We start from the raw sequence: 26,208 nt of genomic DNA, 5'->3' as shown, positions 1-26,208 counted from the left end.
GCGATGTAATTAACTTTTTCACGCGCGGTTCGTCGGCGTTTCTTTTTTTTTCTCCTTTCAAACGAATGGAACTTGTTGCATGTAATTTTGTAATTCTGATCGGAACGAAGATAAAGCGATCTGTATGATCTAGAGGGAAAAAATACAAAAATACATACAATTCTAGATCAAAATTAGAAAATATTCTCGACAAGTCAGCAAGGAGATATAACGCAGAACTTGAGTTATTTAATTAAAAGCGACGAATCAGTTCGCGCGAATCGAACTAGTTAATTAATCAGTGAGGATTAGTGCAGCGTATAAATTAATTTCCGCTCGAAGATATAAATCGAGACGCGTCGAGCGTAGACCAGAAATGCAACGCGTGTCGCATTAAAAGGGAAAAGTTAAAAACGCTGAATTTTTATAATACGTTTATTTCTCCATCCGACGAATGTCAGCGATTGACATTTCGCTTACCGTCGGAGTTTTTGCATCGGACGCATTGCGGCCGATGTAATTTTGACGAGTTCGAGTTTCGACGCTACAGACACGCATATCATACACACAGATAAACACATACACATGTACATACAAGAGAATGATTTTTATGTTACATATTAACGGCAATGGAAGATACGACGATTGGCGTGAGGTACATATTGTTCCTTATACATATTGTATCTACAGTATAGAAAGGTAATCTCGTCGAATTGTAATGGTACACTCGATCTCTCGGCTGAGGTACTCCGGGGACCGAGATAACCATGTCGCTGTTATCAATCCGCGCTCCCAGTCCTCGATCTATTCACGATCGGCGAGAACATCTCGCTCTACAGCACCTTCAACGCTTGATTGGCTCCGCAGCCGACGGTGCCCTGCATGAAGTCCGCGAAGTTGCTCTCGAGGACACGCATCTGTTCCCTCTTGTAGTCGGGCGCGACGTGCGTGACCAGGGAGCAGCAGTCATCGGTGTTGTAGACCAGCTGGAAGTTGGACGGCACGAAGGGCGTGACGCTGTCCCATCTGTAGACCTCCTGCTCGCCCTCGTAGCGGAAGAAGAGCGCGCTACCGTTGTCCGTACCGACAATGACCAACTTCTTGGGCTTCTGCCCGCGATCCTGTATCTTACCGTGGGCGTTACCGCTCCTGAGATGATCCGTTCGGATGCTGAACAGACGGTTGCTGCCCAAGTATGTGAAGACCAGGCAGGTGCTACCGTCGTGGTGGCGTATCAGAGCGAGATAGAGCACGTCCCGGCGGTCGCAGTTCAGGGTTACCGCCTGCGGAAGTACAACGCGGTATCCGCGACCCGTGGTCACGTCGTACACCAGGATCGCCCGCGAGGCTGCGTCGGACACGTAGATGAAGACGCGGCCGTCCGGATTGTAGTCCGCCACCACGTACTGCAGTCGGGACGACGGGGTCGACAAATCGTCCAGTTGGATGGTTTTCACGACCTGGAAAAGAAGCATTCATTGCGTTATCCTATCGTTTGCGTTATCCGTATCATTACACGATCGAAGAATCAATTAAATTTTTGCGAAAAAAGAAATTCGAAAAAATATATATATATTGTTTATGCTATTTTATTTTCATGTTAGAAACAATTTTAAATCTATCTTTCACAAATACCGAGCTAAAGGAAAGCATCATAATTTTTTGAATAAATTTAAATAATTCACTTAATTAGTATCGCAACGATCAGATTGTACCTATGAAAAATAGCTTTTTAATCGAATATTACACGGTGATTTGTTTGTTAGGGAAGTTGCTTGTAATTCTTCTTGCATAACGCATTGCGAAAAAAAAGGAAAAGCAATGCGGATTAATAACATGAGTGCGTGTGCAAATGACTAACGAAAAATTATGATTTATAATTTATATTAAAAACGTAGAATAATTTTTGCATTTTTTTTCATTAAAAGATAGAGATAGATTAAACAACGCAAATGCACATATTAGAGCATTTTTGTGCTTCCATAGTCGCAAAGTTGTAGGAAGTTTTATGGAAACCGTCTTTTTTATATCTCCAACGAAACTTTTATAAGTAGAAGATAAGATACGCCTTTTACATGTTGCAAGTTTCGGAAACGAATTCTCTCACCTTGCCGGTTTTTATGTCCAGGGCGACAACCTTCGGCGAGCATTTGCGCTCCGACTGTTCGAGGGTGTTTACGACTCCCGTGTCCAGCACCCACAGGACGTCCTGGGGATCCAAAAAGATGTCCACGACATTTTGCAGCGCGGAGCATGTACCTTCTTCTTGGAGCGACCAGCAAGGGAAGGGCGAGAGAGTAGCCTGGCAATTCTTATCTTTCAAACAGACTTTCGCTAAGGTCACTGGCACGCCAGGCTTGAATCTGCATGGAGAAACGTTTCGAATAAACGTTAGTATGTTTCTTAATTCTAAAGGCATCGCGATCTCTTATCTCTTGTGTATTATCATCAGAAAATATTAAACACGAGATTTTTTCTTGCGGCAATCTCGTGTTTCAACATTCAAGTTCTTTGAAACGTTATATTAATCTTCTTTCTTAAAATTACGTTGCTTCACAGTTAATATGTACAGAGTGCCATAAATCTAAATAAAATTTTATTTGCGTTCCTCCCGAAATATATAAATTATATACAAATTATCAGAATTAAATACATGCATTCTTTACACCTTACAGTCAATTTGCTACGTTCGACAAGTCAAAAATAAACATTGTAAAGTATGCCTTGTTCGTTAATCAGCAATCAATTATACAAATAGCGCTGCTTACTGATGTTGATCATTAACCCCGGTAATATCGCGTGTTAACCCTGTAACGCCCGTAAAGATCGCCCGACAATCAATAAGATTAATGATTGTGCACGTATAATGGAAAGGAAGTGTGTGATGAAGATATCGCGATTAAACGCTTTTATCGTCGAGCGAGGCGCGTTTCATTGCGTTTGCAGCAGCAAATATCAAATGCCGCCCTTCGGAAACGCGGCAGATACGATCGCCGGCCGTTAATGTCGCAACATTATTACACATGCGTCTGTGTGTGCGAACATTCTCATTACGGGATCTACATCGTGACAAGGCAGACGTGTGTCTTTCGGCCGCCATACACGTTGGGAGAAAAAAAATCCCCGTTATCTTCTGCGAACACGAGGCTTGAAATTCCCGTGGATATCTCGGCGAGATGATTACTTCATTTTTTTCCCGCGTCGGAAACTGCGATCACGATCGCGTCTCGCAATCTCGGTTCACGTCGTACTCGTGCCTCGTTAATTTCCACGAAGATTCTGATACTGCCGTATATCGATCGCTACTGACGTAACACGCGCGATTTGCAACCGGCGCACTTTTCTCCGTCCGCCGCGGCTTCTCTCCATTCGAACGAGTAAACTCACCGAAGAATGCGGTTGCCCTTTTACTCCGGATTTGAACATCAAGAGAGGAACGATCGCGTTTACGATGAATCGAAAATATAAATAGAATCGACCACTTCTTTGTACAGACTTTTTTGCAGAGAAATTTTTTTTCTCTTGCGATTATAATATGTATATCTAATATTAATTACTCCTTAATTGTTGCTTTTTCATGAGATTCTTTTGCAACAGATTTTTTCCTCTACATATATTTTCTCTAAATATCTTTGTGTGTAAAATAAATTTTAAGTAACGTGAAAAATTTTTTACATTTTTTCATGTTAAAAGGCTTTGCATTTCATTGAAAAACACATTAGTCTGCGAGACCATAAATCATTAGTGTAACACGAATATTTTTGCTGAATCTAATAAAGATAACGGTTTACAACATTTTTTTCTAGAACGACTCAATAAAACCTGTTTTAGACGTATTTTGACATACACATACCTGTATGTAGAAATCTTAATCAAATATTATATTACTAAATAAAAATTTATTACAACATAAAAAATTATGTTTCTAATCCTCTTCAAGATTATCTCATCGTATCCTTTAATAAAGGATTAATAAAAAAAAAGTACAAGAAATATTCAAAATACCCCACAGAAATATTAAATTATCTATAATTATAATTATCGCAACTGCGTTATAAGCTTACAAATTGTGCATCTCATACCTAGGTAAAGCAAGGTAGGCGTCGTCCTTGCTGATCACAACTCTGGTGGCGAGGACGTTCTTCCCGATGTAACGACCGGTGTTCTTGAACATGCTCTTCGTGGCCGCGCAAGGCCAATCGAAGGAGCCGCCGGTCCACTGGACTTTCGTGGATTTCTTTTCGGGAGTGTCTTCGACGTCTTTCGAAGCGCCGACGACGACGACGATGGCGACGGCGAACGTCACCGCTCGTGCGAAAAGCATCCTTATTTCCTGTGAGCTTCCCCCGTTCTTCGAATACCCGACCGCGTCTCTTTTGGCGATCGAATCAAACCGTAAACTGTAAAATCCTCCGGATTACGCCAGTTTTATAATCCTGCCACATCGCGGAGCGTGACGTTGCGCAACGTCTTTGTTTGAAAAAAATATTTGGCCGCGATGGGCAGCGAGTCGACATGAACACGTTCATCGAAGCAGTTCCGCACAAATTGCTATTAAACGTTGACGAGAAATTGCCACAAACGCGCATTAATTCTGTAAATACTTACGATGAATTTTATTATAAATAAGGTACGATGAGCCGACACGATCTTGTGATGAACTGATCACATTGAATTATTTCTCTTAACGCAAATTAATCACATTAGAGCCCAAGAATATTCTTTTCTACTTAAAAAAAAAAAAAAAAAAAATCTGAAGAAAAATTTAAATAGTAGCAAAGAAAGTTTCATATTATAAGTGTAATGTGTTATAATTCTAAAAATAGAGATAAAAAGGGAATACTGAAAATAAGTACAATAATGTTTGTTTGCATGTTCTTTCACAAAAGAACGTGAAAGATATAGAAAGTATTAAAATTTTCTAGACATTTATTATTCCTTTACACTTTTAATTTTCAAATAATAATGAAAATAATATACGGAATAATTTTGTTTTAGATAAAAAATAATTATATAAAAAAACTTAATTATAACACAGAAGTATAACAAGAATGGAATTTAATGGTTCTGTTTGTAATAATTCTTACAAAAATTAATTTGAAAGCAAAAATTATAAAATAAAGTATTAAAATGGAAAAGGATAAGAAAAGAATAAATTAATTAAACGATTGTATTAAAGAAATTTATAGAGTCTTTCGTTTAGGAGCGGAAGTCGGAAGTGCGATAAGTTAATAAAACAAACGAGATATAATTTCCTGGTACATTGCATTTCCTGGTTTACTGTGCAAAGCACGCTACTTTCTGTGTTTTCCTGAACTCGTCGTTATTTATAAATAACATTGAAAAATGCACAGCACGAAGTTATTTTCCTTTTACAAATTTCCGTCAAACTTGAGCAAGAAAGCCGTTGCAAAATATAGAAGGAGACAATAATGTACAATAAAAATGTAAACGATTTCAGTCGGTTCACAATCGGCGTATATATAAGTATAAAGCTGTATAAACGATTCGCACATTCAAAAATTTTCGCCCAACTGGTTGCACGCGAAATCTTGTAAGTTTCCACATTTTTTTTACCGCGCATTTTACTATTACTTTATACTATTATCTCGCTTAGAGTGTGACTAATCTAATTCTGTTTGTTACTACAATACTTAACAAAATCTCTTTAAATACTATATATATGTACATGTACACACACGCACACAATTTCATAAATTAAAATACATTATATACAACTTGATAACATCTTCTTAATGCTCCAAAAATTTTACGTAAATCTAAATTGGTATAATTTAAGAGCAAATGTGTTCTATACGTATTTATTCATTTAGATTCATAACGATTTAATTTTTATCAACTTCATCAACTTTAGTAACTATCTTTTGACATGAAATTTCAGAAGTTTACATTTGGAGGATATTCCCTTTTCAGAGTAATTCAATAATTAAATTTTTATTACGTGTTTCTAGAACACCGGGACATTATTACAACGTGTCATAAGAAACGAGCGCAGGATGATAATCCCGAGGAGCGCTCTGTGCCTGGTGATCCTGGCGAGCGGATTATCGTCGGTGGTATGCGAACAAAAGGTGGAGAAGCCATTGATGCCGGAGCTGTCCTTCGTCTTGTCGGGCTTCAGCTTGGATTGGCCATGCCAGAGCACGAAGAACATCTACGAGACGAGCGGGCGTTACATCCGCAGGAATATCATTGCCACGAGGGCGCAGATCTACAGGGAAGATGCGATCATAGCGATGCCGCGCTACAAGCCGGGTGTGCCGTTCACCCTGGGTGTCTTGTCGTTGAAGACGAAGGACTGCGAGCCGAAGGTGACACCGTTCCCCTGCTGGGCGATCCAGGAAGAGGGCAACTGCCAGGCCCTGCAGAATGTGGTGGACCTAGTCCTGGACATCCAAGAGATCGTGTGGGTATTGGACGTTGGTATCGTAAACACTTTGGAGCAACCGGTGCGCAGATGTCCCCCGAAGGTCGTTGGAATTGACGTCAAATCCGGAAAGGTACGACAAACTAATAATTAGCGTTGAATTAGGTACTTACAAACCAAGCTTTCACACAATTCGCATACTATAATTTTGTAATAATTATTACGGTTAGCTATTGTTTTTAATTGAAAAGAAACTATCGACAGCATTTGCCTTTGTGACGTCTTGATTGTGACTCATGATTATTTCGGGCAACTTCAATCGTTTGATGAAAGAAGAAACATTTAATTTATATTTAATAACAAAAATCTTTTTAAATTCTATAGGTCTTGGAAGTTAAAAAAAACATCTTCAGATATAAATCATGTAACTCTGATTTCAACAATTTTGTTAAAATCACAAATTTTACCTTGTTTCATTAAAACTGATGATGTATTGAAGTATGTACAGATACAATCGCTCTGGAAATAAATGATTCATGTTGAGACATGGTGTCCCGCAGGTCGTGAAGGTGATCGATTTGAGTAACTTGGTGTCCACGGATGAAACCGAATGTCCTCGTCTGCAATATCTGTCGGTCGACTATGCGGACGACGGCCAGGTATACGTATACGTAACCGACGCCGCCTCCAAAGCCATTATCGTTTACAATGTCACCGCGGAGAAAGGATACCGAGTGATCCTTCCGAACGCCGTCACCACCGGAGTCCAACGGAGAGACGTCCTCTACTCGACGCTGGTGAAGAACAGCGACGGTCCGGTGTTGTATTTCTCTTATCTGGGATCCAACAAACTCTTCGCCATCAAGGCCGAGAATCTGAGACAGGGCCTCACTCAAGGAGCGGTCGTGGAGGTCGGGCGGAAGCAAAACAAGATCGTTCTCCTCGGATCCGACAATGGCTGCGGCATTTTCTTCAGAAATAAGGGTAAGTTCTGTGATCAATATGCATCGATTCTTATCGCAGTATCTGAGATTCTTTCTTTCATAAAGCCATAAAACGTAAAAAAAATAATTGAACAGTTTTACAGATTTTTCCTACGTTTCTCAGAATGAGGGAAAATAATTTGCGTTACTACTCTCTGTGCAGCAAATCACAGTTTTAAAAAATTTGCGATAATTACTTTAATCCTTTGGCATCAAATAAAGAAGGATGATTTATTTTTAGGCGATTCCACTATTTACATGTGGAACACCGAGACACCCTTCGTTCCGGAGAACTTCCTCCTAGTGCAGAAGGCCAACTGCTGCCGTTTGCCGACTCAAGTGGTACCTGGTTACAAGAGACTCATGTGGGTGATCGAGAGCAACTTCCAGGATTATATACAGAACACCGTGAGCTGCTCGGGCGCCTCCGTGAGCATTCATCCCTTGGTCAAGTCTTGCGACGACTAGGAACCATTCGATATGACGAGAATTATATAGAGCGATCTTTTATTATATAATTCGAAAACTCACAAGCAGGAACTGAAATTGGTAATTTTAGAAATTTTATTTCACGTTTCGATGCATTCAGATACATGAGAAACAACGAGCAATGGAGATACGACGATTAGTATAAAGTACATTTTTCCATTATTCACAGCATCTAAATTTAGCAAAAATCTATTTAGAGTATAGTTTCTACTTCTACAAATCGAACAATCAAATTTCTTTGCGGCAAAGTGATGATTATCAAAACATACAACGTTTCTTAATATATGCGACATTAATTATTCCATTAAGTAAAGTATTCGGTTGCCGTTTAAATTAAAAAAAAAAAAGAGAGATAGGAAGATCAAATTCTATTTTGTCGCTGATCTAGTCATGTAACCGGCAGCATCTTGCGCCTTGATCCTCGTAGATAGCAAGTTTAATTTACGAATATTATGTCGATTAATGTGAGCGTTGGAACATTTCTTTTAATTGCATATAGATAATTAGAATTGATAATTGACAATGATTACTTTTGCCACAATTAATGTTATTGTGACTGACACAGAGAATTCACCTATTATACTCTAAGATTGCATATTTGGACGAGTTGACCAGTGTAGAAAATTTCTATCGATGTTTAAATCGATATTGCCGGCACGTAACTGCCGGTTTTCAAGGCAAATTTTAAAATCTTACAATTATTCAACTGCTCAACAATCGAAAAAAGTGATTTATTGACGAAATATGTATAATTGATCATAATATCTGTAATTATTATGTAAGTGTGACCAAACGGCTAATAAACGCCAAGCTTATGTAAACGTATATATACGGAGACATGTTCTAACTTATGTAACCCATGTATACGTAGAGATACGTAGAGCTAGTTTCATTTTTGACGTCTTAAAACCGTAGGATGTTTTTCTTTTTATTAGCTGAATTCATTCTTTATTGCTGATTTGTAATCAAACTAACAATAAGTTAAACCACAAAATGAGACTAGACAATGAAATTAAATTCTTCAATTAATTTCAAACTTTAGTAGAATTTTTTAATTTAAATATTGATTGAAATGTAATAAGTTGTAATAAATAATGATATTCACACGAGAAAATTAAGATCGACTAAAAAATGAAGACATAATTCTTTGAGGAATTTTCGAGTGTTTTATTAAAATTAATACTATTTCGCACTACAATACGAAAGAGTACTTTGGTATTTTAATCGTTCTAGATTTAAGTTTCGAATTGCTCGAAGTATTTTTCTTCGTTGCACCGGGACATTTCGAATTCACTAGGCCCCATACGTTTCTTCGCGCATCCATTATGTAATCGGTTATGCACGGGACGTCATCGTTTTGTACCAGGACCGAATGACTCTGCGCCTGAAAGGACAGATCAATCAATTATTCGCAATGTGGCTTTTAGAGGGGATTGAATTAAATAATTTACGTTCAAAGGAAGCTTAGTGTCCCATCGCACGCTGGCTCTCTCTGAAGTCATAAAATAGTGCAGACCGTCTTTTAAATCGCCGAACAGCCCTACGGAAGAGCCTAATTTCTTCCCAAGCCAAGTCACTGTTACATTTTGTACTTCCTGAAACAATATAATACGACTTAAAAAGCGAAACAACGTCAGGATTATCTTTAAAAATGCAGACAATGGAAAATTACACATGTCTGTATTCTTATTTTTTAATTACTATAAAAAATTGCCGATTTAATGCAGATACGTAGATCAGTCAATCCGATGAATAATAACGAAAAATATCTAGACTTATAGCACATACGCGCGGTGATGACGCTGTCCGTAATAGTTTATCCGTACTAATTCTCTTCAGATTGATGCCAAACAGATCATGCGAATTATGTCCTGTCATGTACAAGATCGAATTCCTCGAAGAAACAGCAAGGTCGGTGGATTGTACGCGTGGAATTTCGGATCCGTGTAACATTCTCAATTTCCACCACTTGCGTAATCCTGGAATTCGTATATCGCAATCGACATAGAAAAGAGTGTAATAATGCTCATACAAACTTTCTTCGGCAGTAAGTAAATTACCCGAACTATAAACAACGATCGTTTCGTCACCGGCATCCCCGATATAGCCACGAAATCCCCATTGATCTTCAAACGGATCAATCACAAGAGATCTCAGTTGCTTTGAAGACACTTTAGTCAGCTCAGCGGATGACACCTTTAAACATTTTTGGTTAATAAATAGAGTTATTATTTAAATATTTATTCATCTTTAGAAATAAAATCTAAATTTGAAGAAGATTAAATGACAATTTTAAAGTTGTTTTACACGCAGACTATGCAGATCTTTCAAATCCAATCAAAAATATTTTCATAACTTTGCTAAAAATACAAAAAAAATTATATATACATATACATAATGTTAAAAATATAAAAATATTTTTGGATGAATTTCTTTCCGTGAAAAATGCCAAACATCGTAGAGTGGATCGTAAAATAAAAATTTATTTGTTTGTTAAATTGTAAAATACAAACGTTAAATTGAAACGAAAGCAGAAGTTTCCGAAAAGTGCTAATGAATTGAAATTTTCATCTCGCAGATTAATTAATGTATACAAGCCTAGAATTGAAAGAAAATGTAATTATATTAATACAATTAATGTATGTGTTATAATAATACATTAATGAATAATGTAGATAAGCCTAGGAATTAAGAAAATTATATTAATACATTAACGTATATATTATTATTGTAATACACTAATAAGTAAGTGTAGATAAGCCTATAGAATTGAGAGAAAATGTTTAGTTTAATAGATACCAATCGGTCGTTTCGTTTCAAGTCGTAAATGACGAGTCGAGGCCAACGATCATGTCTATCGGGTGCGTCCAGAACCCATAATCGTCCTCGAGCGTCTACGTCTAATCCAGTTACGGATACAAGAGTTTCATAATCGCGCTTTGACGATCCGTCCTTAGGGAAAACCTTTGGGGAGATTGCTGCGTTTGCAACATTTAATGGCAAATTAATTTCAGGCCAAGAAACTTCTACCAGAGTTGGCTTCCATTCTTCTTCCATTTCATTTGCCGATCTGATATGTACATACATACACTTGCAATAATATATTTAAGAATGTAAACTTCAATTTTTCATTGAGAGAAAAATTTTTTTTTAACTTCGCTCAAAATAAATGCATTGATTGCACACGTAATAAATCATATTTATTAATTAACGTTTTATACTGTGTGCATATTTTTCACACTTCGTAGCTGATTACCATTTTAAAACTATTAATAAGAAATTGAGTGGAAAGATAATAAAATTTATACATTTTTTTACAAATATGTAGAAGAAATATTTAAATATCGAATTCAGTGGTTTCAGAATTTTGAAAAATCGATAGTATTATAGAATATTTTCTTATTTTAAAATTAATTAATTAATTACAACATATTTGATTATTGTACATATATTATACATTGTATGACACGGGTCGCGAATTGTTACATTCACATTGTTATTATTATAATTATTTGCCTACCTGGGAATGGCCAGAAAAGCGCGACTTCTCCACACGGCGAATCTCCATATTAAAACATCGTCCGAAATGATTAACGACGTTAAATTCCAGGAGTATGAAACATCAATTAAAAGAAGATAAAACACACTAATTCGAAGAATAAAGCGGGTCTTTTCCGAACTGATCATAATGAAAATGACGATAGAAACGGATATGATATGGCTTGGATCGATTGAACGATTGAACGATATTGCTTTCGCTGAAACGCATCGTCAGCAAGGGAAGTCCAATTGCTGACAACGAGTTTTTAATCATATCCAACTAAAAATTAGTAACTCGCTCGCAAATCTTTGCCAATTAACAAGTGTTTAACGTTTTTTACACTCTCTTCATATCATTGCAACAATAATAAGTGTTAAATAAAAACAATTTTTCAAAAATAATTTTTCGTATAAGTTTTATTTTTGAAAAATAATAAAATGGAGTGATATATATATGATTACGAAAGACCTATTTTTTATAGCACATTTTTTTACCAATTTGGAATCGTTTTTCCTCAAATATCAATATAATTTTAATTTCACACACTGTGAGTTAAAATAAAAAAATTTCACAAAATTATTAACTTTTATCATTTCCTGCTTTATAGACTGATGGTAATTGAAATAGTTTGCACCAAAGTGATGTTGAGTTTGAGATGTCGCGGCGGTCGCGTGTCTCCCCGACCGGTCACCGATGTCGCCAGCCGACGATGGTTTATGGCCGAGGCGTCGTGTGAAATCGTGGAAGCCCGTGATACGCGCGGCAAATGGCCGCCGATGGCTGCCGTGGTGAAGTTTCCGTGGCGGTGCGTGGTGTTGCGTGACGTCCGACTACGTTCGGCTGCGGCTGCGGTTGCGGTTCCGCGTAGGCGCGTACGGGACGTGCGGTTGCCGCGTACGCGTCGCTTCCTGCGTCGACCGCGTCAACGTCCCGCGACAACGTCGTCGTCACCGTCGCTGTCGCCGTTGTCAGCCTCGTCCACGTCGCGGTCGAGGTAACACCGACACCCGGGACGTGATGTGACCGTCGGCGACGGCCGATTCTCGACCGCCTACACGCCGAGCAGATTCGCGCGCGCTGCAGTCAAAGCATCCGACCAGCCACCCAGCTAGCCTGCAGCCAGCCAGCCAGTCAGCGAGCGAGCGAACGAACGAGCGAGCGAGCCAACCAGCCAGCCAGCCAGCGAGGTGCGGCTGGCGATGAAAGCCGCGAGAACCGATCGCGGCACGTCGGTGATGAAATCAGTGTCCGAGGGCGAGCTGGGCGTGGAGGAAGAGGTTAAACCCGCGGAGCCGCGCGGCGCCACGCGGCTCAAGCGCACCTTTACACTGCCGAGAAACCCGTTTCAAAGTACCAGCAGCAGGATGTCGCGGCGACGTCCGAAGCAGCAACAGCAGCAGACCCACGGGGACTCGAGGGACGCGAACAACGGCGCGCCGAGCGCCAGAGAGAACAACGCCAGGAACAACAACGCTCGTCACGCGGACGGCGGCGTGCAGCCGCCGTCGTCGCAGCAGCAGCGGCAGAGCGCGACGGGGCGGCTGCATGGCGGTCACCAGGGCGGCCAGCAGACCGGCGGCGGCGGCGGCGGCAATCAGGACTGCCAGGAGCGGCCGTGCGGCAAGAAGGTGTTCCGCCGGCCCTCCTGGAAGAAGTTCATCAACAAGATGGTGCGGCACATGTCGAACGTGGGCGCCCAGAGCCACAAGTCCGCCGCGATGATCCATCATCAGCGTTGCAGCGGCGGCGGCGGCAGCGACGATCTCGGCTCGAGCGCGGGCGACATCAGGGTACCGCCGCCGCGACCGGCGCACATACCGCCCGATCGTGTGCCGGGTGTCATAGGCCTACGCAATCACGGCAACACGTGCTTCATGAACGCCGTGCTGCAGTGCCTCTCGCACACCGACATCCTCGCCGAGTACTTCGTCCTCGACCAGTACAAGGTCGACCTGTCGCGCCGCAACAAGCTCAACTCGAAGAAGTATGGCACCAAGGGCGAGATCACCGAGCAGCTCGCGCTGCTCCTCAAGGCGATCTGGAGCTGCCAGTACGACCCGGAGATGAGCACCGCGTTCAAGAGCGTCGTCGACAAGTACGGCAGCCAGTACCGCGGCAATCTGCAGCACGACGCCCAGGAGTTCCTCCTCTGGCTGCTCGACAAGGTGCACGAGGATCTCAATCAGGCGACCAAGAAGAAGTACAAGATCATAAAGGTGAGCGCGCGCCGACCGTCTTCTCTTCTCTTTCTCTTCCTTTTCGCCATAATCGGCGAGACGAGCGCGCGGAATGCGCGTTCGCGAATTACCGCGGCGATTAAACTGTCCCGTGTAAGAGGGGAAATACCTTCCTGCCGAGAGCCCCGAATAGCTACCGTTCCTCAATTCGGACGTTTAATCGATCCTGCGTGCCTGATTTGTATTTTCGAAGACGCTTGGAATATCGAACTCTGTTACCAAGGCCTCAAACGGGGATCTCTCTCTCGAGATTAGTATTAATTGGCCTAATATTAATTGATTCAAATTGAGCCACTTTAGCCGGATTGCCTTTCCTTTTAAATCTGCCAGCAAACGACGTTTACTGCCTAACGTCGGAACGGGAATGCGGAATGGTCTCGTCGGACTAGTCTCTCGACTTTTCCCTTTTTTTTTTTATTTTTTTACTCCGATGTTATCTCGAGAGATTCGCGGGAGCCGTCTGGCAATTATTATCTTCTTTTTTTTCGGCGCGAGAATGGTATTGTTGCTCTCTTCTATTTTTAAACGCCGCTGGTCGCGTCGTCGGGTGTATTTTTAGTAATACCGAAGCGTAAGGCCGTGGAGCGCGAAAAGCAAGAATGACGGTGTCAACACACGTGCGCGCGATGGTCTTGTGTCCACGTATAAAAGACAAGCTCTCGTCTTGACCTCGGATGAAAATTAGGTATTCCGTGATGTCCGCACGACGAGGAGATAACAAATGGAGATGCTCGTTTAAAAGGAAAGCGTTTGATGTCTTACTCGTTTGAATACGTAAGGCATACGATGCTTTTATCGCGGCAATTATATTGTTAAAGAGGCAGTTTAGCGCTAGCGAGGAGATTAGGAGTCTCGGGAATGTTAAAACTTGAACGCTTGCATATTTATACGGTCATTTCGAAATGGTTTGGCAATTTAGAAACGTAATTTTGCAATTATTATACAAACCAGGTGATCGTTACGTTAACTGCTTTCGTAGATATATAAATTAATTAACGTTGACATGTATTTTCGTAAAATAATATATTCATATAAATATCTGTAAAATAATAACACATTAATATTCATCTGTTTAGAGATATAAATTTATTAACTCGTATAAAATTGATATGCAAATACATATTTGCATTAATATTAATTCTACTAAAATATGCAAATGCGTGTGTTTGTAATAGATATTTAAATTATTAAACGATTGATTTGAGAAAGAGTGCGATGAGTCGCGCTCTTGATGAATCAGTTCTACTTGATTTAGCCGGAAAAACGACACTATCGAGACTTATCAATAAATTGTCATTCGATATATCTCTATACTCATTTTGATATCTCCACTCTCCGTTATCTATACCGGTTAATATTTATTACTTCAGATATGTGGATATATCCGTCTGTACATATCCAGTGTATATCCACTTACAATAAATGAAAAGAAATAAATTTCACATCGATTACTTTCTAAGCATACACGGGATAACGGCCGATCGTCTCCAATAAAATCCGAGAGGTCCAGCGGAACGATTAAATCGAATATTAAGGTAGCATTCCACTTCAAAGCGCATAACAGGCACGGTAGGGCGATTAAACACATTCTTCGGTAGTCCGCTTAATCGTCGAGCTCTGGGGCGCCACGACGAAAGAAACTTTCTCCTTGGATCGTCGTGGCCAGCCATATGAGAGACGCTCGACGAAAGTTCGCCGCGGCTCTTTCTCTCCTCCCTCCCCCCCCTCCCCCGCCCCTCATCGTCTCTTCCACCCTATTTCTCTGTCCTTTTCGCTCGAAGTGTCGAGCACGCACGCGGTGCGTAGGCATGACTGCACACGAGGCGTATATTCTCGGTGCGGACGCTGACAATCTCCCGCGTGCGTGACGACTGGCGGAAGCCGCGGGACACGCGAGCCGAGTCGAGCCGAGCCGACGTCCTTTCTCGCTTCATCTCGCCCGACACCTTCGCCGCGTAGCGTGTGTGGACGAGCCGAGATATAGATACGATCGGTGTGACGACGGCGGCGGCGGCGGCGGCGGCCCCGGGGACTGTGTCTCTTTTAAACAGAGTCGAAGGCACGCGAGACGCGATAACGGGAGGTAGACGAAATCAATGCCGTATTAACACCCGGCAACGGAAGGAGCAGCTCGCTCAAGGAGCTCGCCGATCTTATCTTAATTGAAGACAAATATTTCACATGCTGTGACCGGCGCCTCCTGTAATTCCCTCTCTCTCCTCCTCCCTCTCCCGGGTTTTGCCCGATATACCCTCCTCCGCCAATGCGTCTGCTCTAACATCTTAAATCTTTTAGATGCTCCGCGAGTTTTAAGTCTTTACGCTATAAAGTTTTCGTTTTGCATTTTTAACCTGCAGTAAAGAAAATAGAAAGAGTAAAATATTAGAAAAAAGAAAGATAGAGGGAAGGAACGTAAGAACGTAAAAGGGATTGATATTTATAACAGAAGAGGGTAATAAAATGTAGAAAAGTTCGGACAACACTTTCTTAGATTCGAGAAACTTCAAAAGTAATCTCTGATGGGAGTGACGAAAGCACAGATTTTATCGTGTCGAAATTATTCTGAAAGTGGAAGTCTTTACATAAATATTTTCTTTTCGTATTAATCTTTACATAATTTTTGGTCTTTACATAAATATTTTTAGAGTACGTTATGTATTAATCAGAAGTAAAAAAAAAACACAAATATATAAATCATTTTGATACGTGCACGGTTTTTTTTTTAAATTTACCCTGCAAATCATGTTAATTATGGGATAATATAGTATTTAGGCAAATTTTACTGTGCACTACAATAAGATTTCGCAGTAAAATTTATTGTAGTGCACAGTAAAATTTACCTAAATACTATATTGTCTTCCAATTAACATGATTTTCAGGGTAAATTTTAAAAGAAAATTCTCTCCGTGTGTAATAATTTAGAATGTGTATATGTACGAAGAACGCAATATATTATAATATGAAAATTTCTCTCTTTAGTGGTTCCAGTTCGATTGTTGGCAACAAGTGTGTTGTTTTCGGAGCTTTGCTTTGAAAAATAAAGTTCGATGATTACAAACGCGAACCGAGCGGGGCGCGATAAGCTTCGTTTCATTTTTTATTTATTGCTTCGAACGCGAAACGAGAGCCAATCGACAAACGGCCAGACAGTCGAGGCCTTAACCCGAATTTGCTTCACGTTCGAAAATACGTTCTACGGTTTTCAATTACGAGATCCCAAGGTGGACGACGGCGCGAGAGATTGAAATGTCGCGGGGTTAAAAAAAAAAGAAACGAGAGAGAAAAGGAGTTCAGCCCAAAAATGTATGTCACACGAGAGAATCGCGGTTTCCCTCGAGAGCGCTTGAATTCTGAGTGTCCGGACGCGATTGTCGACGCAAAAATGAGTCGAGGAAATAATGGTTAAATGGTCCGAGAAAATATAATGAAGCGGATGATCGTTGTAAAATTTTACAGCTGATAATCTTATTTTTTTAAAGCGTGTTATGAAATCGTTTAGATTAAACGCGACGACTGTATCAATTATTTATCATTACCGATTTAATATATGTCACGAAAACGTCACAATTATCAATCGTTATCGCTTATATCACGGAAAAATATCGTACTCGATACTCGGCGATGTCACATTTCTTCTTCGTAATGTTAACGCTTGACATTACAAATAACTGAACGGCGAGTAATATAATTTAAGAACTCCGACTCGACTTCCAAGCACAAGACGACGATAAGGACAATCGTAAACTCGATAATCTGGTCAAAACTGCTTTTTACAGCGAAGGAACAGCGAGATAACGGTGTTAGACCGTTACTGTGCTCCGTAAATTATATGTAAATAGTCGAGGTTTTTAAATGCACTCGAGATATGCCTTTGTACCTACTTCATCTTCGTGCGCGATTATTCATCTCCCGCTGTTATCTTATCGCTCGCCTTTCGGCTGCGGTTCAAATCGTTTGCTGAGTTAGCAAAGATAAGGGGGAGGGCCCGCATAACAACACCGAAACCGCCCGATCGTTCGAATTGGGTATCAATAAACCTCGTGTCGCTTATTAAACATGTCATTTCTGCGAAGTTACGACTCGCGACAAAACGTGCTCGATTATCGGCGAATACAAAACAGCTATTAATATCGAAGCCACGTCATCGCATTTTTATCGCGCCGCTCTCGATTTTTAGATCTCCCCGCGATCTCGAGCGGAGACGGCGTTGCACCTGATGTCTAAGTGAATTCTCGCTCCGAGTTGTCTCTCTGCAGCTCCGAGAAACCGTATCGCACCCCGCAATAACCGGCGCGGGCGCGCGACACACATTTCGCGCGAGCGGATCGTCGCGTCGCGACGCGCGACGTGACGCGACGCGAAGTCGAACGCGAGGAAAATCGGAGTCGAGCGCACGGTATACCGACGGGGAGCCCGCGGTACCGTAAACGAGGACCGGCCTTGAACGGGGCCACGGAGATCCAGTTATCAGTCTCGCGCCGCGCCGTGCGCTTTTTCGCGAATTACGGCGCATATATGTGGGCTAACTGCTGTCATCCGGCGCCGGCGCGTTTCGCACTTCGGGCCCGCCGCCGGTCTCTTGTCAGATAGCTCTGTGCAATCGGAGCACATGTGCACTCCGTCTACAAAGTGCCGTAGTGTATTTTGGAGATGGAGTTAATGATGCAGGCGACGAATCCCTTCCAATTTGCCCATTATTAGCTTTAATTATTTATTCCGAATAATCTGTGGCAATAACGTAATCGGATAAAACGTAATGCACATGAATAATTAGTATTTTGATGTGAATTATAGTTTCAGTCTTCTCATCGAATTTGAATTATGTCACAAAGAGGAGAACGTAATCCTCTATGTTGCCCATAATGTGATCTGCAGTCTAATCTCAGTCGATCCCATTGTGACCGCGAATGCAGCGAAATGTTCTATACCTTCGCAAAAACCGGTTACTTCAAATGTCAATAGTCAGTTCCAGACTCCTGTTCGAGAAGAGATGAGCGAGTTGCATGTATCCGATACGGATAGTATGAATGTATAACTCGTTTTCTACCGCAAGAGGAGGGGGGAGGGGGGTTAACGTAATTGTTAGCAAAATATTTACGTAACGATATTTATAGCGTAGAATCCGTCCGAGAGCGACGCAGATGCGAAAAAAATGAAAAGTTGCGCCCATCCATCCTTGCGTGACTCGTTTTTTCCATCTCCTGCGCTTCGTATGCGCACGAATGTAAACTGGACGAACGTGAACTGTAAAATAGACCAAAAAAAAAAAGGAAGAATAGCGTTGTTCATGCGCATATTTCGAATTCCACGCGTCGATGGGGCCGGGTTACGCACGCACGTATGCGCGTGCACGCATTCAAAAATATTGCATCACTGGCCGTGAATCGCGGGCAATCGACGCGGCTCACGTGAGCGTCGCGTAAACAAATCCGTGACGGGAAGAAAGATCGCTTTTTGTGTCGGGGAATCGCATACCGCGAACTTTTATCGCATTGGACGTATCAAGTGGCACTCTATATTTATTGATATCTCTTACTAAGGAAAATAACCTACGCACGAGAGAATAGATTCAATCTTCTTGTTTTGTATCTTAATGAAGAGAGAGGGGAGAGAGACAGATTTAATTTCTTATAATAAAATTGTTGAGACAAAACTTTTGATTTTCCCAGTAATCATATGTACGTACATAATGGTATCTTATTACAAACCATGACAATGTATCGTTAACGTAAATCATACATCTTTTTCTCGGTAAATATAACGATATGAAGTAATTGAACAAAGAGAGGGAGAGAGAGAGAGGAATGTTTTGTTTTTATTTCGTGAAAGAACTGTGTAAAAGCGTTCGCTTACGTTCAAAGTGGAAACATTTTCTTTTTTTAAATAACAGCGATAGTATTGAAATATCTCGTATCCGAAGGAGCACGTTATGTTTGTTTTCAAAACGGAATGTATACGTTTTAAACATTTCTAATGTATATTCAGCTGAATCGCATGGTTAAATATAATGAATAACTTAGAGTTATTCATTTTTGTAACGCATATGTATTTCTAAATAGCGCATGTATATAATTTATAATTTCGTACATTATGTCTGTTGAGTAATAAAGTCGTCTATCTACGTTGATGATTATCAGTAAGCGCTTTCAAATATAAATCAATCGCGATAAAAACGAAAGATTGTTGTGAAATCGGAAGATGCGTTAGTGTGCTCTTATTTTAAAACAGATATTCTTCTCTGTACTTAGCCGTTTTATTTTATTCTTTTGTTTGTTCATATGACTCACTGCGCCGATGGAAATCGACAAGTGGAATTTGTGACACGCGACTTATCCGGTTCTTCTGATTTTTTACGAAGCAGTCACAAATTGTGCGACTAACTTTACGAGAAAGTATGCTCCTCGAGGAAAATATGCCAAGCAAAGTTTCTACCACGATGTCTAAATCGAATCGATGTAAAATTTCAGCTTTGCGCTTTCACGTTCTATACGAAGTGAATTAAATAAATGTAACATAATATTATGTCGTGTTGAAGTATGAAACGAATTTACATCGCGATCAAGAGAGAATCTCGCAAATCAGTTGGAAAATTGAAGTGCGATTTTACGGGAAGCATCATGCAGTGTGTCGCGGGATGAAGAAAAATGTAAAAACCCGCAATCGCTCGTATCGCGCCGGCATCATTCGATATCTATCTCGTAATGCGTCAATAAGTAACTCGCTCCTTATTGCGAGAACGCGGTCGCGCTAAACAGATCGAAGAGCGTTTCTAATGCATTCTCCGGCTGGATCTATTAGCGGAATCCTTTTAGGAAGATCGCCGGGCAGGGTCGGATATTCCGACACGCCGGGTTATACCGGCGCGGCGCACCGGTAATACGCGCGAATGTAACGACGGTATTACGAGACGAGTGCACGTGCACCGGCGTGACATTGGCCAATTGTGAGCGCCGAGCCGTTCCGAGCCCAGTATATACGCATCGGAAATTACTTCCGGCAACCGGATCGCTGATACATCCTGCGCGATCACTCCGAGATGATTATCCCATTTTCCGCGATTTTTTTTTTTTTTTTTCATCGCGTGTTACAAATTACACGGCTTCGGTAAGCGCGAGCCTGCGCGCGCGCACGGCACCGCCCGCCGCGCCCGCCGGAGCTCTGCGTGTCGGGTCGCTAACGTTCCGCGTTAACGAGGGTCACCGGTACGTTTCATTATTGAAATATGTCGCTCGCTGGTATTACGTAACATTTCAGCGCGATCTCGCATTGGCACTTATCGGATATTATGTCGAAGCTTTTACGTTACATAATGGACGAGTTTTGTCGCGAGTCCGATAGTTGAATTCTCCGCCCCTCCCCCCTACTGCACAATATGACTTTTGAAACATTTTATTTTATCGCGGGATAAATTAATATCGACGTTCTCGATCGTCGCGCCGGGATCGCGATCTAATAATAATTTCTGCGAATTTTATACATTTCACCTTTATGCTTTTATTATGAGGATACCTCGCCCGCTCGTTGAAACAAAAATGTCAATAAGTATTCATTCTATACGTTCATCACTAATTCTCTTCACTTGTTATTATTTTGTCTAGTTTCTCATTTATGTCTCTCTTTAGTCATTTCTTCAATTTGCTTCAATTTTACACGATCTTATTGGGAAATTACATCGTTTATAGAAACGTCGGATATTTGCAAACTCGACGGCGATCGATCTTCCTTTCAAGGATTGTTATATCCCCATTTACGGTGACGAAATAGACGTACAATGTGCGAATGGCTGGTCAATAATAGACTACTATATCTTACACGATGTGCGCTATACTTGCCGGCAAGTTCGAATAGTTGCAGGCAATAAAGTTTTACCACAGTGCCGCTGGGAATGCCGCGCGCGTGTACCGCTACCTCGCACGGATTCTATCTCGTGCCGCGGCTGCTCTCCGTGAAGTCGCGCGTCTGCGACCGAGAAGAAGGCTACGCGAAAACGCACAACCTCGATATTTATTATCCCATTAAGAGGAGATCGTATCTATGCCATGGCGGATTGAAACCAGGCTGAAACCAGGCGGAATGCAAAGAGCGAAATCGCGCATTCGGCAACAAAACTGCGGAGGGGTCTCTCAACAAATCCTCCCTCGCGGCTAATTCTCGGGCAACATTTTGTTAATTTATTCGGCCGGAACCGACCACTCGGGGTATCTGTGAAATAAATGTTTACACGCGAGCGACGCGCGGTACTCGATCTAGTTGATAAAACATCGGAATGCGGCAGCGGCAGGCTTCCACACGTCGAATTATGTCATCACTCGATCGTATCGTTCAGCTACGCTCTATATTGAATAGCGACATCATTATCGTATCTTATCGCTCCGATTCTATATATATATATATATATATATATATATATATATAATAATATTGCAGTTTTATATAGATTACGTTAAGACTTCGCATCTGTGCGGACTTCCGGCGAGTTCGAGTTGAATAAAGCGAGGGGAACCTCTGCATGCCGTTTGTCTCGATCGTGCCAATCGGTGCATCGGATCCTGACGTTCGGTCGCTAAGTGCAACGGCTTACGTTATAACGAGCGCACGGCGTTTTAGCGTATCGGCGACAATTGTGCCGAAGCCGCGCGGAGTTCGTTAGCGCGTTCGGCTCTTCCTCCCGATGTTGCTCCTCCCGCGATCTTCCTCCTCTCGGCGGAAGGGAAAAAAGGAGCTGCCGAGCTGGCGGCTGCGACGGCGGCGATCTATTAATAGAGCGCGGACGCGTTACGGATGATTGTCGTTATGTGCTTTGAGCGATAACCGAGTTTCGCGTTAACATCGGAGCCGCCGCGGAAGGAGGGCGGCCGCGGACCCCTCGCTCCGGAATTCGCACTCCGGCGAGGAACGCGCATTCGGTACCGTACGGCTTCGCGTCGGCGGCAGACAACCTCACCTCAAATCCATTTTCGCTGGATTACATAAACCGCAAAGTAGAGCCGCGAAAAAAAAAGTAAAGAGAGAGAAAGAGAGCTCGGTTTGTCACAGGTTGATGCATTTGCTTGTTGAATAATAAAACTAGACGGGGTATCGTTATATGAAGCAATTTCATCCTATTTTCACGAATTGTGTATATATATATATATATATATATATATATATATATATAATCGTAAATATATATATATATATATATTTTTATCTGCCGTTTACCACGCTCTAATTCGTTTTTCCATTCGCAGAACTCATTCGGCAGACCCGACGACATCGTCGCCGCTGAAACGCTTGCGAATCACGTGCGGTGTAACAACTCCTTCGTACACGCCGTATTTCAAGCGCAGTTCCGGTCTAGTCTGACTTGTCCGAGATGCCACCGGCAGTCGAACACCTTCGACCCCTTCCTGTGCGTGTCGGTGCCGGTGCCGCAGAATCATCGGCAGATGAATCTCTACGTGAACGTTCTCTACACATCGCAGCAGCCGCGGCAGGTCAAGATCGGCGTGAGCGTGAATCAGGCGGCCAACGTGAGGGAGCTCCGAGAAATCCTGGCCAGCGACACCGGGGTAGACGAGAATCACATGCTACTGACCGAGATCCACGACGAAGGATTTCACAGGTTAAATTGCGATTAAAAAGCAAAAAGAAACTTTAAAAACGTATATTGCACTCTGTAGCGATGAAAGGGAAACGATTAGTAGCGCTGAGAATAAATTTTATCTGTGCAAAAGAAAGCACGGGAAATGCAAAATTATGGGGGGATATAATTTGGTAATTTTTGTTTTTGTTCATCTTGCAGTCTTCAATCGGCTTGCATTGTCTGTTAAGTATCTTAGGTCGCGATAATGAAACAAAAAAAAATGATCTCTCCTTTATTTTCTCCGCAGAACCTTCTCCGACTGTCAGCCTCTATCCGTGATTATGGAAAACGATCCGCTTTACTGCATTGAGCTGCCCCAATTGAAGGAGCCTACGGAGCAAGCGTATATCTTGTTGGTTTGGATCAACGTTCTCGTGAAGGGGGATCTCAGGCAACGTTTCGGCAGCCCGTACACGATGCAGGTGTCACGCGAGACTTCCTACGAGGATCTGCAGAAGCTTCTGCTGAAGGAGATGCACAGCACGCTGGCGGATGACGTTCTTACAACCAGCCAAAGCCCGGGGCTCTTCAATATCCGCGTGGCGGATCCGGCGGCGACGCCGATTCAGGACGAGCATCCCTGTATCGATCCCTGCGTGGAGCATCCGCTTTACACGGAGCAGATCGAGCAGGCGTTGGCACTTTGCGCCGACGACTCGGGTCCGCAACATGTGAAGCTGATACTCGAGTGGGACGAGGCCACCAAATGCAATATTATACAGGACGACAGCGACCAGATCGAGGAGCACGCCAGCGTGAAGCAGTTAAAAACCAATTCCGAACTGGGCGGCGCGGTCACCCTGGAGGAATGTTTCGATCTGTACACGCGGGCGGAGATACTGGGCGCGGAGGACGCGTGGCACTGTCCCTACTGCAACAAGAAGCAAGAAGTTGTAAAAAAGCTGGGTCTCTGGTCGTTGCCCGACATATTGGTTATACACTTGAAAAGATTTCGTCAGCAGTCCAAGCAACGGTCCACGTCCAAGCTGACGATGCTGGTGGACTTTCCCTTGTACGGCTTCGACATGACGCCACATCTCGCTCACAACGGTGTTCAGGCGACGCATAACAACGTCACCAGTTTGGGCGGTCTCGGCTGGTCGCCCTGGAAGAAACCGCGGCCGCGGCAGCACAATATTCCCAAGTACGACGAGAATGTGTACGATCTCTACGCGATATGCAATCATCACGGGCAGGATCTGCAGGGCGGGCACTACACGGCGTTTTGCCGAAATCCGTACGATACGCAGTGGTACTGCTTCGACGACACACGCGTGGAATCGGTCAACGACACGAATCTGATCACGAACGCGGCGTACATGCTGTTCTACCAGCGGAGAGGCCTGTCCAATAACTCCACGGGAAATTCGTCCGCGGCGTCGACGAGCTCGGCTGGTTCCGGCCTGGATCACTGGGTGTCGAAAATGCCGCCGTTTTATTTCAACAATAAAAGCACCAGTGACGTAACGAACAATAAGCAAAGTAAATCGCAAGAGATACTGTGCCAGGAGAAGATCGTCGAGGAGAAGAACATGACCAACTTCACCCGAGGATGCGGCAATTACGCGACTCTGCAGCCGAAGAAGAGGAACGCGGCGACGGAGACCGATATTGGGCAGATCGATCACTACTCAGACGACGAAGCGCCTTGCAGAAGAGAATGGGTACGTAAAGTACAACGTTATTACTCAAATCAAATCAATGACAGAGGAATTGATTGATTGTTTTTTTTTTTACAGCATTAAATGATAAACGTAAGTCAATCGAGTAATCTTCATTGTACATTAAATATTTGATTTGCAGGCCTCCCCGAAACCTGTGCGAAAGACTTCATCCATCACGTTGACGCCACACATACCGCCAGCAATAATTCAGACTGCTAGCAGTGATCCAAATACAACGGTGATACACGAATCCACGTTGTAACACACAATATAAGCCAGGCTGAGAGGTCTGGCTCGAGCAATGCTCAATGTACAGTGCCTGGTGTGCCGTGATGTTTGAACAACATCGAGTGGCGAGATTAAAAAAGAAAAAGAAGAAAGAGACAATTCCGATAGAGTATATAAATCCGTTATTTTTCGATTACTGGACGGGGGACGATATGCCGAGAAATGACGAAAGGTCGTTCCTTCACCTCGAATTTATATATATATAAACGCTTTCTCATATGGACGCCGAAGTGGATGACGGATTTCAGCGGCGTGCTTCTCTTCGCGCATGTTATTTCGAGAGGTGTAAACAAATCTACACCCCCTCCTCGCCCTTTCGAACGATGAATAGAAATACGAGGCATTAGTAATTTTTGTAATTGTATTACCGTGTTTGTATACAGCTCGCGTGGATTGTATTATATGATAGCAGCTAAGATAGCTTTTTAAAAGAAAGACAAATCTTATACTCAGTACATGAAGAATCGCGTATATTCTTAAGAGAAGGAAAGGAAAAAAACCTCTCTAGTGTTTATATTACACAGTTAGATATCTTGAATGCAATTCAAATAGGCATCTAAATTCTACTTATGTCCAGAGGAAGGGAAAAAGATATTTCCGGAGCGATTTAGCGCAGTCGCAACGCGTCTATAACGTCATTATGTCAAACGCAAACGTCACTCGTGTCATCTTACAATGAAAGTATATGACAATAACGAAAAGAAAAAAAAACAAATTTGTACACATTACAAATCCTGCGTTAAAAATGCACACATCTCGTTTTCTCCACTGATCGTTTCTGGACGTACACTGTGTAAAACTACTCGACCGTTGCTTTGAGAATCTATGCTTGTAACTGTAATATTTATATTATACCTGTATCATCCACTAGTGGCCTTATCTAAGTAATTAATACTGACACACACGTCACATTATTAAGCATATTAATCATACGTATTACTCACAAGCGTTTTATTTTAGATATCGAGACTGTTTTTTTTTTTTTGCGAGAGCCACCGATTTTGTGTAACATTA

General features: G+C 42.2%; 4 protein-coding genes across 4 annotated transcripts; 2 read left to right on the top strand and 2 right to left on the bottom strand.

Moving 5' to 3' along the window:
* Positions 1-400: 400 nt before the first annotated feature.
* On the bottom strand, positions 401-4,408 carry LOC105456121 (major royal jelly protein 5). Its single transcript, XM_011699942.1, has 3 exons — positions 4,062-4,408; positions 2,087-2,342; positions 401-1,439 (listed from the first exon to the last, which is right to left on the bottom strand). The coding sequence occupies exons 1-3, from the start codon at positions 4,301-4,303 to the stop codon at positions 813-815; spliced, it is 1,125 nt and encodes a 374-aa protein (XP_011698244.1). The 5' UTR covers positions 4,304-4,408; the 3' UTR covers positions 401-812.
* A 1,021-nt stretch (positions 4,409-5,429) lies between these two features.
* Positions 5,430-8,662, top strand: LOC105456101 (major royal jelly protein 1). The gene is given in 7 exon segments (XM_011699906.1): positions 5,430-5,533; positions 5,952-6,500; positions 6,928-7,114; positions 7,117-7,170; positions 7,173-7,205; positions 7,208-7,351; positions 7,592-8,662. Coding segments are annotated over 6 exon segments (1,149 nt in total). The 5' UTR covers positions 5,430-5,533; positions 5,952-5,996; the 3' UTR covers positions 7,819-8,662.
* Positions 8,338-11,742, bottom strand: LOC105456105. Its single transcript, XM_011699919.1, has 6 exons — positions 11,360-11,742; positions 10,639-10,909; positions 9,900-10,035; positions 9,628-9,818; positions 9,291-9,434; positions 8,338-9,223 (listed from the first exon to the last, which is right to left on the bottom strand). The coding sequence occupies exons 1-6, from the start codon at positions 11,524-11,526 to the stop codon at positions 9,032-9,034; spliced, it is 1,101 nt and encodes a 366-aa protein (XP_011698221.1). The 5' UTR covers positions 11,527-11,742; the 3' UTR covers positions 8,338-9,031.
* Positions 11,743-12,558: 816 nt separating this feature from the next.
* On the top strand, positions 12,559-25,895 carry LOC105456096 (ubiquitin carboxyl-terminal hydrolase 31-like). Its single transcript, XM_011699892.1, has 4 exons — positions 12,559-13,596; positions 22,848-23,221; positions 23,490-24,906; positions 25,046-25,895. Exons 1-4 carry the CDS (start codon positions 12,580-12,582, stop codon positions 25,166-25,168), a joined length of 2,931 nt encoding a protein of 976 aa, XP_011698194.1. The 5' UTR covers positions 12,559-12,579; the 3' UTR covers positions 25,169-25,895.
* The last annotated feature ends 313 nt before the right edge of the window (positions 25,896-26,208 follow it).

This window comes from Wasmannia auropunctata, unplaced genomic scaffold (assembly GCF_000956235.1).
Source record: "Wasmannia auropunctata unplaced genomic scaffold, wasmannia.A_1.0 LD336106.1, whole genome shotgun sequence".
NCBI classification, from domain to species: domain Eukaryota; kingdom Metazoa; phylum Arthropoda; class Insecta; order Hymenoptera; family Formicidae; genus Wasmannia; species Wasmannia auropunctata.
This window is presented reverse-complemented; position numbering and strand designations above follow the sequence as displayed.

Bases quoted from the DNA above. Each gene is read 5' to 3' on its own strand.
- LOC105456121 (XM_011699942.1), bottom strand. From the start codon at position 4,303: ATGCTTTTCGCACGAGCGGTGACGTTCGCCGTCGCCATCGTCGTCGTC. The intron at 2,343-4,061 runs GTATGAGATGCA...TTCTCCATGCAG, and splicing joins GCCTACCTTGCTTTACCTAG to ATTCAAGCCTGGCGTGCCAG. The intron at 1,440-2,086 runs GTGAGAGAATTC...CTTCTTTTCCAG, and splicing joins TGGACATAAAAACCGGCAAG to GTCGTGAAAACCATCCAACT.
- LOC105456105 (XM_011699919.1), bottom strand. From the start codon at position 11,526: ATGATCAGTTCGGAAAAGACCCGCTTTATTCTTCGAATTAGTGTGTTT. The intron at 9,819-9,899 runs GTAATTTACTTA...TACGAATTCCAG, and splicing joins GATCGTTGTTTATAGTTCGG to GATTACGCAAGTGGTGGAAA. The intron at 9,224-9,290 runs GTAAATTATTTA...CTGTCCTTTCAG, and splicing joins ACACTAAGCTTCCTTTGAAC to GCGCAGAGTCATTCGGTCCT.
- LOC105456096 (XM_011699892.1), top strand. From the start codon at position 12,580: ATGAAAGCCGCGAGAACCGATCGCGGCACGTCGGTGATGAAATCAGTG. The intron at 13,597-22,847 runs GTGAGCGCGCGC...TTCCATTCGCAG, and splicing joins AGAAGTACAAGATCATAAAG to AACTCATTCGGCAGACCCGA. The intron at 23,222-23,489 runs GTTAAATTGCGA...TTTTCTCCGCAG, and splicing joins CACGACGAAGGATTTCACAG to AACCTTCTCCGACTGTCAGC.